The sequence below is a fragment of the Mauremys reevesii genome, linkage group 3 (assembly GCF_016161935.1).
Source record: "Mauremys reevesii isolate NIE-2019 linkage group 3, ASM1616193v1, whole genome shotgun sequence".
Taxonomy (NCBI): domain Eukaryota; kingdom Metazoa; phylum Chordata; order Testudines; family Geoemydidae; genus Mauremys; species Mauremys reevesii.
The window spans coordinates 202795045-202809491 of record NC_052625.1 but is presented as its reverse complement, the minus strand read 5'-3'; the positions used below and the strand labels follow the sequence as shown (position 1 = coordinate 202809491).

The following is a 14447-nucleotide window of genomic DNA, read 5'->3' as shown; positions in this document are numbered from 1 at the left end:
GCTGTCTCGTTCTCCGGTTACCGTACAACAAGATGGCGGCGCCCGCTTTGCTTTCCCAGCCTGGCGTACGGGTTGAGTGAGTCCGTACTGGAAAATGGCGGTGAGCAAACCCTTTTCCCGGCATGCTCCGCGTAAACGTCACCCCGATTCCATACGAGAAGATGGCGGCGCCTGATTTATTTTCCCAGCATGCCGTGCGCGATGATGCCGTACCGCAAGGTGGCCGTGAGTGCGCCCCTTTCCCGGCATGCTCCGCGCCTCTCCTTCCCGGAGGGTTTCCGTACGCTAAGATGGCAGCGCCCGGCGGTAGCTCGGCGCGAGCGCTGGTGCAGTACGTGGTGCTGCGGGGGGACCTGCAGCGGGAGCCGCTCTCGTGGCCGCTGGGGGCCCTGGTGGCTCAGGCCTGCCACGCGGCCCTGGCGGTGGTGCATGCGCACTACGGGCAGGCGGACACCGGGGCCTACCTGGCTGAGGGGGGCAGCATGAGGACCGTGGTGCTGGAGGTGAGCGGGGCGCTGTATGGCCCGCGGGCATTGGGGCCGGGGCCTATGGGGGGAGCCATGGAGGTCGGGGCCTTGGCAGAGCAGGGTGCCAGCAGTGCCCCTAGTGGGGAGAAGGAGAAGTGGGGGGCAAGGGGCCCATGGTGGGGAGTGGGGCTGAGGCCTGTGGGGAGAGGGGTCCCAGGAGGCCCTTGGTGGGGCTCCAGCAGCACGAGGACCACACGTGCGGGAGATGTCGGGGGGCAGGTTTGTGCAGAGTTGGGCGCTCTGGGTATAATGCAGGGGAAGGGAACAGCCCCCGGGGTGCCCGGCTTCATCTAGCGCCAAGCAGTAGGTCAGTGCTGCATTTCTCATTCCCCTACGTGAGGGCGAAGCCTGGGACGGGGCTAGTGCTGCTCCCCGTGTGTGTTCCGCGCACTAAAGCCAGGTCCTGTCAGAAGGAAGAGGTGCCAGCCTTGAATCTCTGTGAAGTGAACCAGGAAAATGTCCTGCAGAGCATCCTGGCATGGATGCAGGTGCCTGCATAGGTTCATGGCTCTGCAAAGTATCAAGCTTTATCTCCAGCACTGTCAAAGCACAGGACATTTGGCAGCCCCTGCTTTAGGGGCGGCAGATAGCAGGTAGGGCTGCAGAAAAGTAGGCCAAGCAGAGCAAAGCCAGAGCATCTGGTCACCCTGTAGCTTCTATTTTGATCCAGTTGCTCATGGAGACTACAGGTTCCAGCAGATGATGCTCCAGAATTCAAATGACTTGTGGAGTCTACAAGTCTCAGCTGTCAATTGGATTAAAGAAATTCCATTGGCATAAAGAGAGAAGCAATTGTCAGGACAGTTAAATCTGATACAGTCAAATATCTGTCCAGTGGGACATTGCAGTACAGGAATTTCTATACCATCTGACGGGTATTTGTTTACTTCTAAACTGTGAGATGAGGGCGTGGCAGATTGCGACACTTTAGAAAGCTGCGTTTATCCAACACTTCAGCATACAAGTAACAGCACGTGTAACAATCCCCACCACAAGCCAGTAGCACGTTGCTTGAGTTATTGAAATAGTTTTGTTGCTCGGCAATAGTTGAAGGCTGCTGTATAGGTAGACTAGTTGTGAGGGACACCACACGCACTTCTCAAGCAACTTGCACGTTAGTGGCCTTGCAGTGTGGATAGAATGTGGCATTGTATCCCATCTCAAATCCAGGTAGTCCTACTGAACCTCCCTCCTGGCTCTTGGCCTATTCATATGTATGAGCATAACATGAATACTTCAGGGGGAAATTACCTAGTCTTTAGCAATCTTTGCCTCTACCAAAGGCAGTGTGGTCGGTGGCTATAGTATGGGACTGAGAGTCAGAAAATCTGGGAGCTGTTCTGCCAGCTTCACCATACACTTCCTGGGTGACCTTTCTCTACTTCATTTCCTCATCTGTAAAATGGGGATAATGATGAAAAGTGCTGTATGATGGCAAGGTTTTATTGTTTACCTTGTAGTAGAAGTGGACTATCTGTCCATGCTATTCTTGGCATGAGCTAGTGCTATCAGTCCCTCATTCCATATAAACTAGCCTCATACAGACGAAAAGCATAGTTGTGAGGCTGAGTCACAACTATTAAAAAGCATCCTTCCCTGTTGTTCCTACAGCCTGTTGTAATAAGTTGTCATCTCTTCCCCCAACATGTCTATTTCAGCAGCTGCATTTGCTGCCAGAACTGAGGGTTGGTTTGTCTATTGGCAGTGAAAGATCAGTAGGTGGCAATAGTTCTTTTCAAAACTAACTTGATGCAGCTTTGAGACACTTATTTGGGAACTGTCTGCATACGGAGTTGGTTTCATTCTGTAGTTCTGTCTGTATTCTGGTATAGCCCAACTGAAGTAATGCATGGGGGAAGTTCATTGTTCAATCTGCAGTCGTGTGTGGAGCATCTCTAAAATTGCTCCTGTTGGTACCTGTCTGGCTTCAAGTCTTGGTTTTCATACACACTGCTGAAAGGGCACGCTGATATTTTGTTAGCCTTAAGTTATGGTCTGATGTCACAGTAAGGCTTTTTCAATGTTCTATAGAAAATGCCAGCCCAGCACTGTGCAGCCAACCTAAAATGAAAAACCAGCCCTTGAGAGCTATCCTACAATGTTATGGTACCATCTACTACTTTGCAAGCAGTCAGGAAAATGAAACCTGGACCCAAAGAACGTCCACTCTAAACTAGATGGATAATGCAAGGAAGAGGCTACGAATCAGGGAGAGGGCAGGGAGGGAAACCAGAAGATATACTGTAAAGGAAGCAGCAGCAAGGTTTGCAAGAGCCTGGATGTGTGGAGAGAGGTACTGAGGATGCAAATCTGAGTGACCAAGAAGAGGTTTGAGGACTCAGCTGTGTGAGAGTGAGATGGTAGAAAGAGGGCTGGTGGGGATAGAATGTCAGCTCAGGTTGATAGAACAGTGACATCTAGGGGGTGATGTTGCGGAGGCAATGAGGGGAGACGGTAAGGGAGGAATTTCCCATGAAACATATTTGTATTGTGCATCCAAGGGGTTATCACACATGGGTGTGAGTGGTGTTAAACTGCTCCTTTGCAGAGCCCTCACGGGTAACATCTGATCTCACAGCCATAGGTTCCTTTTACAGAAAGGCAAATGCAGATGGAAAAACTGCTCACAAGCTTGAAAATGCCAGAGGTCATTTAGAGGGAAGAGCATTGAAGGACTCCATGGCCCATCTGTTGAGTTGGCTTGTCACTTCCATGAAAAAAGTAGATCAGTGTGGTGCTGTGTGGTAGCAGCCTCCTACGCTAACCATCTGATATGTGGTGTGAGCACCCAGGAAGGAATCTGCTTCTCTGCCCATCACGTGCAGGAGCTGAACATCCCTCTACATGGACAGAATGCTTTGCTTCTAGTTCAGCAGACTGAAGAATGCGGTGGGGAAGAAAAAGGAGCAACCTTTATATACACCCTTGAACAATGTGATAGGCAAAGCACCTGAGATGTTTAGTGAGCAGCTATGCAAGGGAGTTGTGGTGGCCCACAGCACGTGGAGCTTGTAGGTCCTGGGTGGCCATTTCTGCACATCGCTCCCCATTTCTGAATATGTTGAGCACTTGAATAATCATCTCCATTTATATTGTGCTAATAGTGTGGTATCGAGGTGTCCATCCAATACATGTTGATTGGATTAGTTAGAGTAGTTATCAGTGGTTCAGAGTCATGCTGGAAGGGCATCATGAGTGGGATCCCGCAGGGATCGGTTCTGGGTCTGGTTCTGTTCAATATCTTCATCAATGATTTAGATAATGGCACACAAAGTACACTTATAAAGTTTGAGGACAATACCAAGATGGGAGGGGCTGCAAGTGCTTTGGAGGATAGGATTAAAATTCAAAGTGATCTGGAGAAATAGTCTGAAGTAAATAGGATAAATGCAAAATACTCCACTTAGGAAGGCACAATCCGTTGCGCACACACAAAATGGGAAATGACTGTCTAGGAAGTAGTGCCGCGGAAAGGGATCTGGGGGTCATAGTGGATCACAAGCTAAATATGAGTCAACAGTATAACGCTGTTGCAAAAAAAGCAAACATCATTCTGGATATATTAGCAGGAGTGTTGTAAGCAAGACATGAAAAATAATTCTTCTTCTCTACTCTGTGCTGATTAGGCCTCAACTGGAGTATTGTGGCCAGTTCTGGGTGCCACATTTCAGGAAAGATGTGGACAAATTGGAGAAAGTCCAGAGAAGAGCAACAAAAAATTATTAAAGGTCTAGAAAACATGACCTATTAGGGAAGATTGAAAAAATTGGGTTTGTTTAGTCTGGAGAAGAGGAGACGTAAGTTTTCAAGTATGTAAAAGGTTGTTACAAGGACAAGGAAGAAAAATTGTTGTTCTTAACCTCTGAGGATCGGACAAGAAGGAATGGGCTTAAATTGCAGCAAGGGAGGTTTAGGTTGGACATTAGGAAAAACTTCCTAACTGTCAGGGTGGTTAAGCACTGGAATAAATTGCCTAGGGAGGTTGTGGAATCACCATCGTTGGAGATGTTTAAGAGCAGGTTAGACCTGTCAGGGATAGTCTAGATAATTAGTCCTGCCATGAGTGTAGGGGACTGGACTAAAGGACCTCTCGGTCCTTTCCAGTTCTATGACTGTCTGATAAATCCCCCATCAGAGTCCATGCCCACCAGTCCCCTGGAAGAGAACTCCTAACCCCACTCCAGATGCAATCAAAATTCACCTGCATTTAAGCATCTGATCCCATTTAAGCCCATACTTAGGGCTTGTCTATGCCAGTGGTCTCCAAAGTTTTTTGATCGCGCACCCCTATCAGTAAAATTTTTTTGGAGCACACCCCCTCAATATATATGTATTTATGTATAAATTATATACATGTACTAATGCTAATATATTATGTACATTATAAAACATATTAAAAAAATAGAAATTAGAAAAGGATGAGAGATGAAAAACTATATTTTAAAAACAATTTTATTTAACTGTACAAAAAACCTTTTGCTCTCAAAAAATAATATTTTTTAGTGAGAGCAATGTGATTGAATGCTTCATTCTTTCTGAAAATCTTGGTTTAACACTTGTGATATAGCGATTCAAAGGTCTGGATTAGGGTTAGGAAGGATGCTCGGGGCTGGGGGTGCGGGGTTTGGGATGGAGTTGGGAGTTAGGGTGCGGGAGAGGGCTCAGGGCTGGGGGTCTGGGAGGGAGTTAGGGTGTGGGAGGGTGCTCAGGGCTGGGGTGGGGGGGTCTGGGAGGGAGTTAGGGTGGGGTGTGGGGTCAGGGTGGGAGTGCGGGAGGTGCTCAGGGCTGGGGTGGGGTCTGGGAGGGAGTTAGGGTGGGGTGTGGGGTCAGGGTGGGAGTGCGGGAGGAGGTTCAGGGCTGGGGGGGTCTGGGAGGGAGTTAGGGTGGGGGTGTGGGGTCAGGGTGGGGGTGCGGGAGGAGGCTCAGGGCTGGGGTGGGGGGGTCTGGGAGGGAGTTAGGGTGGGGGTGTGGGGTCAGGGTGGGGGTGCGGGAGGAGGCTCAGGGCTGGGGGGGGGTCTGGGAGGGAGTTAGGGGTGGGGTCAGGGTAGGGGTGCGGGAGGAGGCTCAGGGCTGGGGTCTGGGAGGAGTTAGGGGTGGGGTCAGGGGGTGCGGGAGGAGGCTCAGGGCTGGGGTGCGGGGTCTGGGAGGGAGGGAGGCTCAGGGCTGGGGGGTCTGGAGAGGGCTCAGGGCTGGGGTGGGGGGTCTGGGAGGGAGTTAGGGTGGGGGTGCGGGGTCAGGGTGGGGGTGCGGGAGGAGGCTCAGGGCTGGGGGTGTAGGGTCTGGGAGGGAGTTAGGGGGGGTGGGGTCAGGGTGGGGGTGCGGGAGGAGGCTCAGGGCTGGGGTGGGGGGTCTGGGAGGGAGTTAGGGTGGGGTGTGGGGTCAGGGTGGGGTGCGGGAGGAGGCTCAGGGCTGGGGTGGGGGTCTGGGAGGGAGTTGGGGTGCAGGAGGCGCTCAGGGTGGGGAGTGCGGGAGGAGGCTCAGGGCTGGGGTGGGGGTCTGGGAGGGAGTTAGGGTGCAGGAGGGCGCTCAGGGGGTGCGGGAGGAGGCTCAGGGCTGGGGTGGGGGGTCTGGGAGGGAGTTAGGGTGCAGGAAGGCGCTCAGGGTGGGGGTGCGGGAGGAGGCTCAGGGCTGGGGCAGGCAGGAGGTGCAGAGCAGTTACCTGGGGCAGCTCTTGTTTGGTGCAGGGGGTGCAGGTGGCTCTGTGCAGTGCGGCACCGCCCCCATGGCCACGATTCTGGGAGCTGCCCCCCCACCCTGCCCCCAGCAGGCAGGGCCACCTGGAACACAGGGGCTTTAGGGGCTGAGGGCCCTGGGCTGAGGCTCTAATGCGCCTTTCAGAATACAGCCCTGCGAGCAGGGGCCAGAGGACTCGGGAGGAGCAGGGGCAGCGGCGCTCTAAAGGGGAAAGCGCCACTTCTCTCCCGCCGCTGGCTGCGCGGCTGCCGCAGCTCCTCCACAGGCCGGAGGATGCAGGGCCGCATTCTGAAAGGGGCATTAGAGCTGCAGGCTGGGGCCCCCTCAGCCCAGGGCCCTAAAGCCCCTGCGTTCCGGGTGGCCCTGCCTGCCGGGGGGAGGAGGGGCAGCTTCCCTGCTCGCTCCCTCCCTCCTCTGGCTGCCCTTTTTCCCCCCTCCAGCGGCGCGCCTCCTGCCATGCCCCCCAACGGATCGTCTTGCGCACGCCCTGCGGTGCGCGCACCCCACTTTGGAGACCACTGGTCTGTGCTGCTATTTTCTTTTTGACTAGCTAGACTGGCAGCGCCCCCTAGTGTATATGCAGTGTAAGCTGACAGGAGGAGGTTTTTCTACTGGATAGCTAAACTGGATAGCTCTGAACAATAGGAGCTATACCATCAGGAGCACTCTTGTGCCGGCTCAGTTGCATATACATCATAGCTGTGTCACCTAGGGGTGCAGGATTATTTTGTAGTATAGATTAAACCTTAGATTCTGAGCTTCTTAGGACACAGACTGAGAGAGCTGTTAAGTGCTATGCACTCTCCAGCGTGTTATGTTACTAATCACCTGTGTCCTGTGGCAACACTTTTTTCCCAGTAATTGTCCACGGCTGCTCTTTGAATCACAGGAAAGCAGATTCTGCCAATCACTCCTGGTATTTTTTTGGTGGTAGGATTTCTCTCCCGTAGGCAGAATTGCAGACTTGAGTTACCCTCAAGAATTGGACTTATTTTGGACAAATATATAAAATGGAGGCCTTGCCTCCATTAAGGAACACTAGGTACTTATGGCAGCGTCACCACTATGTCCTGGCTAACTTTGTGTGAGTCTCTTGAAGTTTCACTGGTAGAGTTATTCTTTTTCTCTTCCTAAAAAGCTGTGAAGTATTCTGCCCCCATCGATTGCCACATTCCATCCCAGAACTGGCTGCATTTCAGCTGCATGCGGGTAATTCTTCTCTCTAGATTTTGCACACACAGTTGAAGTGCTTTGAGATCCTTCTGATACTGTGTAACTAGAAAGTGGTGGTGGAATTGTCTGCGTGTGTGGGGAGGAGCAGTACGGAGGTGGAAGTTCTGATCAGTCAGCACAAGGGCTGCCTTTACTGCTGGCTTCCCATGGCAATCTCACCTTGAGCTCACAGTGAATTTTTCACACCTCCTCCTCCTCTGTTTTCTAGGCCCTGGATGAGGGTGCCTTGACGACACTAGCTGAGACTCTGAAGCAACACAACATCGATCACAAAGTCTGGATAGAGCAGCCAGAGAACATAGCTACTTGCATCGCACTCAGACCCTACCCCAAGGAGGAAGTGCACCAGCATCTGAAGAAGTTCAAATTGCTCAAATGACCTTTACCCTGGCTTCCTATTAGAGACCCTTCACCTTCATAGTGTCATACAGACTTAACCAGAACATGTAGCTTTCCTGGGTGCGTCTGGCTGTAAAAATGGTACAGATATATATGGAGACAATAAAGCTGCATGTGTCCTAAAAGCATCATTTTTAGATGCAGCTGCTGAAGAACATAACACTTTTACTGCATGTTGCCGTTAAATCCAATGCTCTTCAATGGAGATGATGACACACTCCTGTCTTTCACTTCCATGGAAAGGGATTATGGTGGAATGTATGAGTGCATCTTATTTCAGAATAAATATTCACTTATCAGCCTTGACCCATCAAAATTGCAGTGAGCAAAGATGGAAAAGATCTAATGGGACACTTAGTCTGTGTCCCAGCCAGAGTGGGCTTTTTCCCTACAACAAACTCACTAGGTTGTGTCAATTCTCATTTTTAGATGTCTCCAGAAATCCACTGCATCCAGGGGGAAATTATTCCCTAGACCAACAGGTCTTGCTTTCTAGGGCAGAAGTTTTCTCGGACATTCAGCCTAAATTTCACCCCATTACTCCTATCTCTGATGCTGAATTCTTCTCCTGCCATGGCCCATAGAGAATAGGGAGTAGAGAGATGTCCTTTAGTTTGTCTTTCAGTCGTGCTAGAACTGTTTTAGTTCCATCTTCCCTTAAGTCAGTTCCTCCAGGCCTCTCATCCTCCGTGTTGCTCCTCTCTGAGCTCTCTCCAGTTTGGGTTTTCCAAATAATGAGGCACCCACGTGCAGGCTGCCCTCTAACAGCTGGGGTGATGCCTCTGCATATGCAGCCCCAAATCATAGCTGCTGTATCACATAACAGGCCTGCGGTTACACCCGGGTTTGCAATCTGTGGTGCTCGATTGTGCGTTAGGTCTCCCAACACTACCGCTGCCTGGCTTTCTCCCTTCCATTGCCTCCCTGTGAAGCAGCAGAATTGTCCACAGCTGTTTGATTGTGGGGAGCAGCTCTTGTTAAGTGCTATAGGGTAGCTCTCTGTTGGCAGTATTAAGTAACTTGCCACAACCTATAATTTGGGCCCTCAGATAAGATCCAGCTGCGTGTATGGCACTGCCAGCTGTTCGCTTGCTTCCCCGTAATATAGATGCCAATGGAGGGGGGTGAGGACATCACTACTTACAAGGATTTGAAATGAGCAAATGCTAAGAAAGGGGGAGTCGCAGAATGAAATCAAGAAAGGGAAAAATGTAGGCTGAATACAAGGAAAAGCTCCTGGAGCTCTGAAGCCCCGATGACTATTTAGTGTACGCTGGAAGGAGCATTCCTGCACCCGTCACAAGGGGATGGAGTGGATAATCCAACTGATCTCTTCCCTCTCTGATTTCTGTATGAAGGATCATAACTGTCGAATAGCTGCCCTGTGTGACACTGTCAGCTCTGCTGCTGCTCAGCCTTGGTAGCTTTTCTTAGCCTCTTTCTACATACGGGGAGCACCCAACAACCTCACTATCAGACATGCTTCTCCCCAGTTTCTCCCCTTTTACCTTTGTTTCAACTGCTGCAGCTCTGCATCCAGCAGAAGCCCTGAGGTTGTTTTCCCCTAAGCAAAAGACAAGAGAGAGCTTAAAAATCTGTTCTTTTAGCACAGGGAATGAGTAAATACAAGCGGTGCTAGGACGGAAGGAGAGTGTTACTGAAGATACAGCTTTGCCCTCTGGGACAACTGTTCAAAGCTCCCAGTGCTAAGCACTAATGCATTGTGCGTTAGGCCTCATTTCTGGCAATTTCTTTTGCCACATGGTTGCAGGGTCTAATGGGGAGTTTTAAATAAACCCAAGTGTCTTGGTTCAAGCCAAGCATTTAGTTTGTCACCCCAAGGGGTTAATATGATATAGATAGAAATGGTTAGTGATGCTCATCAAAGAGGGCGTTAGTGACGCTATTTTTTTGGATAGGATTTAGATTATTCCACGTGTTGTTACAAAGCCAGCCACACTGGGCTAATGGCCCAGAGCTAGAAAGGGAAACAGACGGATCTAAAAGCACTGTCCAAGCTAAAGGAAATGCCAAAAGTAAGATGCTAGCACTGCTGGCGAGAGAGTGCCTCACTCCCTCTCCATATGTGACCCCACGCAGCGTAGTTCCTAAGGGAAAAGGCTTGACTTTGTTTTCATAAACCAGGTGAGTTCTTTATCCAGGTAAGTCTCCTTTGTTCCTGTGTGGCTGTGACTCCGCAGTTCTTATTTCAATGGAACTGGGTTGAAAATAAACATGGTTTTCTTTACCAGTCTCATGTTTGCTCTGGCTTCAGCTTACCGGGTTTGCATACTGAGCTCTGTTACTAAGAGACCCCTTAGAACTGGTTTGAGGGGTTATAGATCCCCAGCATCCAAGTACAGCTGCTCCTGCGTCCACCCATGAAAGCCAGAGCAGATGTGCCCCAAGGGATCACTATTTCAAACCTGCTCCCATCCTCTTTCCATCAGCAACTTTCCTCTGGGATTCATAGCGATGCAGGCCCATGCATTTGCCAGGCCGCTGGGAGATGTATCCTATGCAGCACTCACCCTCTCTTGGCTGCAAACCAAGCATGTCATTGGCTATGTGATGGCCTTGAGTTCTGCCCCATGGTGCAGGAACCAAACCAGTACCTGCAGTCTACGTCAGATTATAGTACTGACAAGACACCTGCTGCCCTTGATCACGAGCAAGTGGAAGAGGTGCTTGTGGGTGGTGCCTTTGGCTTTTCAAAGACTGTACCACTCAAGCCCTGGGAACAAAGCCTGGTTGTAGCTAGCCCTCTGAAAGGGGCGTGCACCTGTGGCCGGATCAGTAATCCTCCACCTCACCACAGCCACATAAGCAACATCTCTCTCTCTAAAGAAAATGCTGTTGGCGAGGCACCAGCTTTAACAAGCGCTCTACTGATGCATGGTTCTCTACCTTCTTAGTAATGTGAGTCAGCATAAGTTACATTGCGTCCCAAAAGTCAAGCTGCGCTATATCATGGCTACTGCCATGTAAATAAGGTTAAAGAGGGTGAGGAAAAACCACTGCCGTATTCTACACAAATGGGCTACTCCTGGAGGACTCTTGGGCTTTTTCAAAAGGGGCCATCACCTTGTGGGCTGAACAGCAAATAAAGTTTATTTAAATGATCACAGTAGTGGCAGTTCAACTGGGGGAACCTTCCCTGAAAGGGAGGCCTGGGTCCAACAATAATTTACCCGTGGGGAGTGACTTTCAGCCAAGGACCTCTCAGCAGGGGGCAGCCATTAAAGGATTGAGTCACCATGCTCTTGTGAGGTAATAGCCCCACTGTATATGAGGGGCAGAGAGGGGGAGTGAATCACCCTAGAACACCCAGTAGAGAAGTTGGGGGTAGAAGCCAGGTGCTCTGAGCCTCATTCTCTTGCCGGATCAATCTCCCTTCCTACGATAGGGCAAAATACTATTCCAATGGACTAGTGGTGCAGGAGCAAGGCCATAGTTATTTTCATCCAGGGTTGGAGCAGGCCTGTCCCTCCCCCAGAAACTAACAGGGAGAGAAGGGCTTGGCCATGTTTTCCCTGCCTGGGATGGACGGCATTTTCACTCCATTTCTCCTTTATAGTCTATAGGTTTCCTATTTAATCAGTTCAGTGGCCCTTGTAAGGACTAGAGGAAACAGACTGCAACTAGAAAGCCAATTTTTAAATGACTTTATTTACAACAAACAGTATAATTAAACATTGACTAAAGCTGATACTGTAACAGCAGAAAGCAAGAGTAGTCAAGCAGCTGAAGAAATATGCCTCATTTTAAATACAGGAAAAATATTCAAAACGAGTCACACTTGAAAATGGCATGTATTTTAAGACAAAAGTGCTCTTTAAATGCCTCATTGCACATTAGAGCTGTTAAATGCAAGATTGATCAATTTTCCATCTTTTATCTCCATTTACCCTAAGCAGGGGAAGCCTAATGAGATTTTTCACAGTGTAATGTGAATTCAACTTTAAGTAGGATCAGTGAAGATAAAACAGTTTTCTAGCCAAACCAAAATACAAATCCGTCCCTTAGGGTTATGTTGGGGCAATTTTTAAGAATAGCAAAATTGCTTTCCTCTATGGGAAGTTTTTAAAAAAGCAACTAACAAATATGAAGCACTTTTAAAAAGAAAATAAGTAGGATCTCCAGTGACTGATTCTCTTCTCATTCCCGTAAATTGGGAGTAACTCTGTTTGGCATCGCTAGTCACACTAACCTAAAACGAGTGGGAAGTCAGGATTCCCCCCCCCCCTTTTTTTTTTTTTTAATAGGGAGGAAATAGCTGCTTCACTAATGTTCAGTCTAACCAGGCAGCAGAGACAGCAATTGGTGGGGACTGAGAACACCACTCCTAGCTTCAAAACTAGTAGTTAGTTCCTCCCTAGATGGAGAGCTGTGACTAATGTAACCTAAAGCTACCCATGTTTCAGTGACCTGAGTTACAGGCCATAGCAACATGTAGGACCCCCAGTGCTGCTACTGAAGCTATTTAATAGGCACTGCTGCCCCTGCTTTCATCCAGGCATTTCTAAAGCATTGTTGCCGTTTGATCACGGTGCACGTTAAAGCGTCTGAGATGTTTGCGGATGGTTTGGAAGTGCTGCTGAAGAACAGAACCAGGGCCATTGGCCCATCTTATGCCATGGCAGCTGGGGACAAGGGTGGACAGCATCTCACTAGGGTCAGGCAGAGTAATGTTCTTGATGCCCTCGTCACTGAGTCAATACCAAGCCCAAGCATGGAACTAAAGGCACCATTGTTCAGACAAGATGTACAAGCACTGTCCTACCACTCCAATCTTTTAATACAGTGGGACGATTGGTTTCAGAGATCAGGAGCTGTCTTCCCCAAACTAGACAATTAACATTGTCCAGCCCCAACCCTGAGAGCAATGGTGGAAGCCTCAGTATACACAGGATTCTGCTGTGATTACCCTTGTCACACCCTGTCTGCATTATGGTTTCCCTCTGCAGGGGCTGCACAAGGGCTGAACTATAGCTATGGAGTTTGCTAGTATAGACACGGCCTGAGACTCCAGTACCAATCAGTTGGTTCCCCCTAAGATTGCGGGCATAGGTTTCCTTAGAACATGAGCATTAAAATCATTTCCCCTTGATTAAGATTATTACTCAGCACTTTTGTGAGGCTTGCTTCAGCTCTGAAGTGCTTTACAAACATTCTTAACTAAAGGATGAAGCTGTGACATACTTCTCTACCTGAGCTGGTGGCAAGTCTAGGAATTTGTGGGGTTTTACAAGTGCCCATTTCCAGGCAGCCCCAGCCACTTTTAAAGGTGTGACCTAAGAGGAAACCATAGGTTTGAGCACTTTCACTGAAAGGTGTTGTGGGTGGGGGGAGGGGGTTGTTTTAAAAGGTTATTTCTGTGCTTGCTTTTTACCTTAAATATCAGGAATGTCAAACTTTCTCCTTTTTTTCTTCCTTGGAGGATTCAGATCTGTGGCTTGGGAGCTCTCTGAGTCCTTAATTAAAGGAGAAGACGACGTGTGTGTGTGAGATGAATTTTAAGAAAAGAGCTTTTCTTCCAACGGTTTGTTAAACAAACAGTCTCATTAGAAATTATTTCCCCTCTTAATCAAGTTACAGCTGCATAGTTTCTTACATCATCTCATAAATTCTCCAGTCTTCCATAGAGCTGCTCAGGAGAAACAGGGCAGACAAGACCTGAATTTATAATGCAACCAATGAGCAGCCAAACCAGCAATCTGTCAGGCCTTCCCTTTACATCCTGAAGGGGCAAATCCCCCCGTTTTCTGTCCTTTTTCAGGGCCTCCTTTAAAATCACAATGGGAACCAAGGGCGCATTAAAACTTCACAGTCAACTTCTTAAGAAGTCCCACAGCATTTTCTAGTAATGGTCCAACCCACTACACCTCATCCCCCTCTTAGTACAGTGTTTGGGGCCACGCTAGGAGAATATGATGGTACATTTTATTTTACAAGAATAGAGGGGAAACCAGCAGAGTCGATAGGCTCATAAGTGACCAGAAAGCAAAATTAATGTTTTACTTACATCTCTAGAATTGGTTCCTCTATTTATTCCACTATGTTCTCACTTCCAAACAAGTTAAAAAAAAATCCAGCACACACCTAGTTTAAACTATTCCCTGAACTAAAAAAAATGTGCAGGCAGCAGAGAGGTAAATGATGTCTTCTATGAGGAAAACACAGCCAGCATCCACGTGGGCTCTGCTGCAGAACAGCTGCCTCTCACCCTATATTTGCTCGGGTGTAGGGAACAAGAGGATCGGGGCTCCTGCTCACAAATCTTAATCTGTTGTTGTGGTGTGAAGGGAGGGGATTGTTTCTTGGTGTTACTGCTGGATCTGTTGGTGGGATTCAATACCAATTCATGAGCATGTGTTGCGATGACTGAATACTTGAATGGTTTCTGTAGAATAGCACCTACTTAGCTGAAATCCAAGTGTATTCTTAGCGTCTTTACATCCCAGAGCTTGGCCAAACAGTTTCTGGGACCCATCCCAAGGATCTGTTGGTCTTTTGCATTTATACACTTCCTCTGGGCAGCAGTCTTCATACTCATGTCTCACACACTAGAGAGCCGAAGATGCATTTCTAGCT

General features: G+C 48.9%; 1 protein-coding gene across 1 annotated transcript; it reads left to right on the top strand.

Annotated features, from left to right (window-relative positions):
* Positions 1-132: 132 nt before the first annotated feature.
* On the top strand, positions 133-8159 carry PTRHD1 (peptidyl-tRNA hydrolase domain containing 1). The gene is made up of 2 exons (XM_039531648.1): positions 133-503; positions 7663-8159. The coding sequence occupies exons 1-2, from the start codon at positions 162-164 to the stop codon at positions 7831-7833; spliced, it is 513 nt and encodes a 170-aa protein (XP_039387582.1). The 5' UTR covers positions 133-161; the 3' UTR covers positions 7834-8159.
* Positions 8160-14447: the final 6288 nt, after the last annotated feature.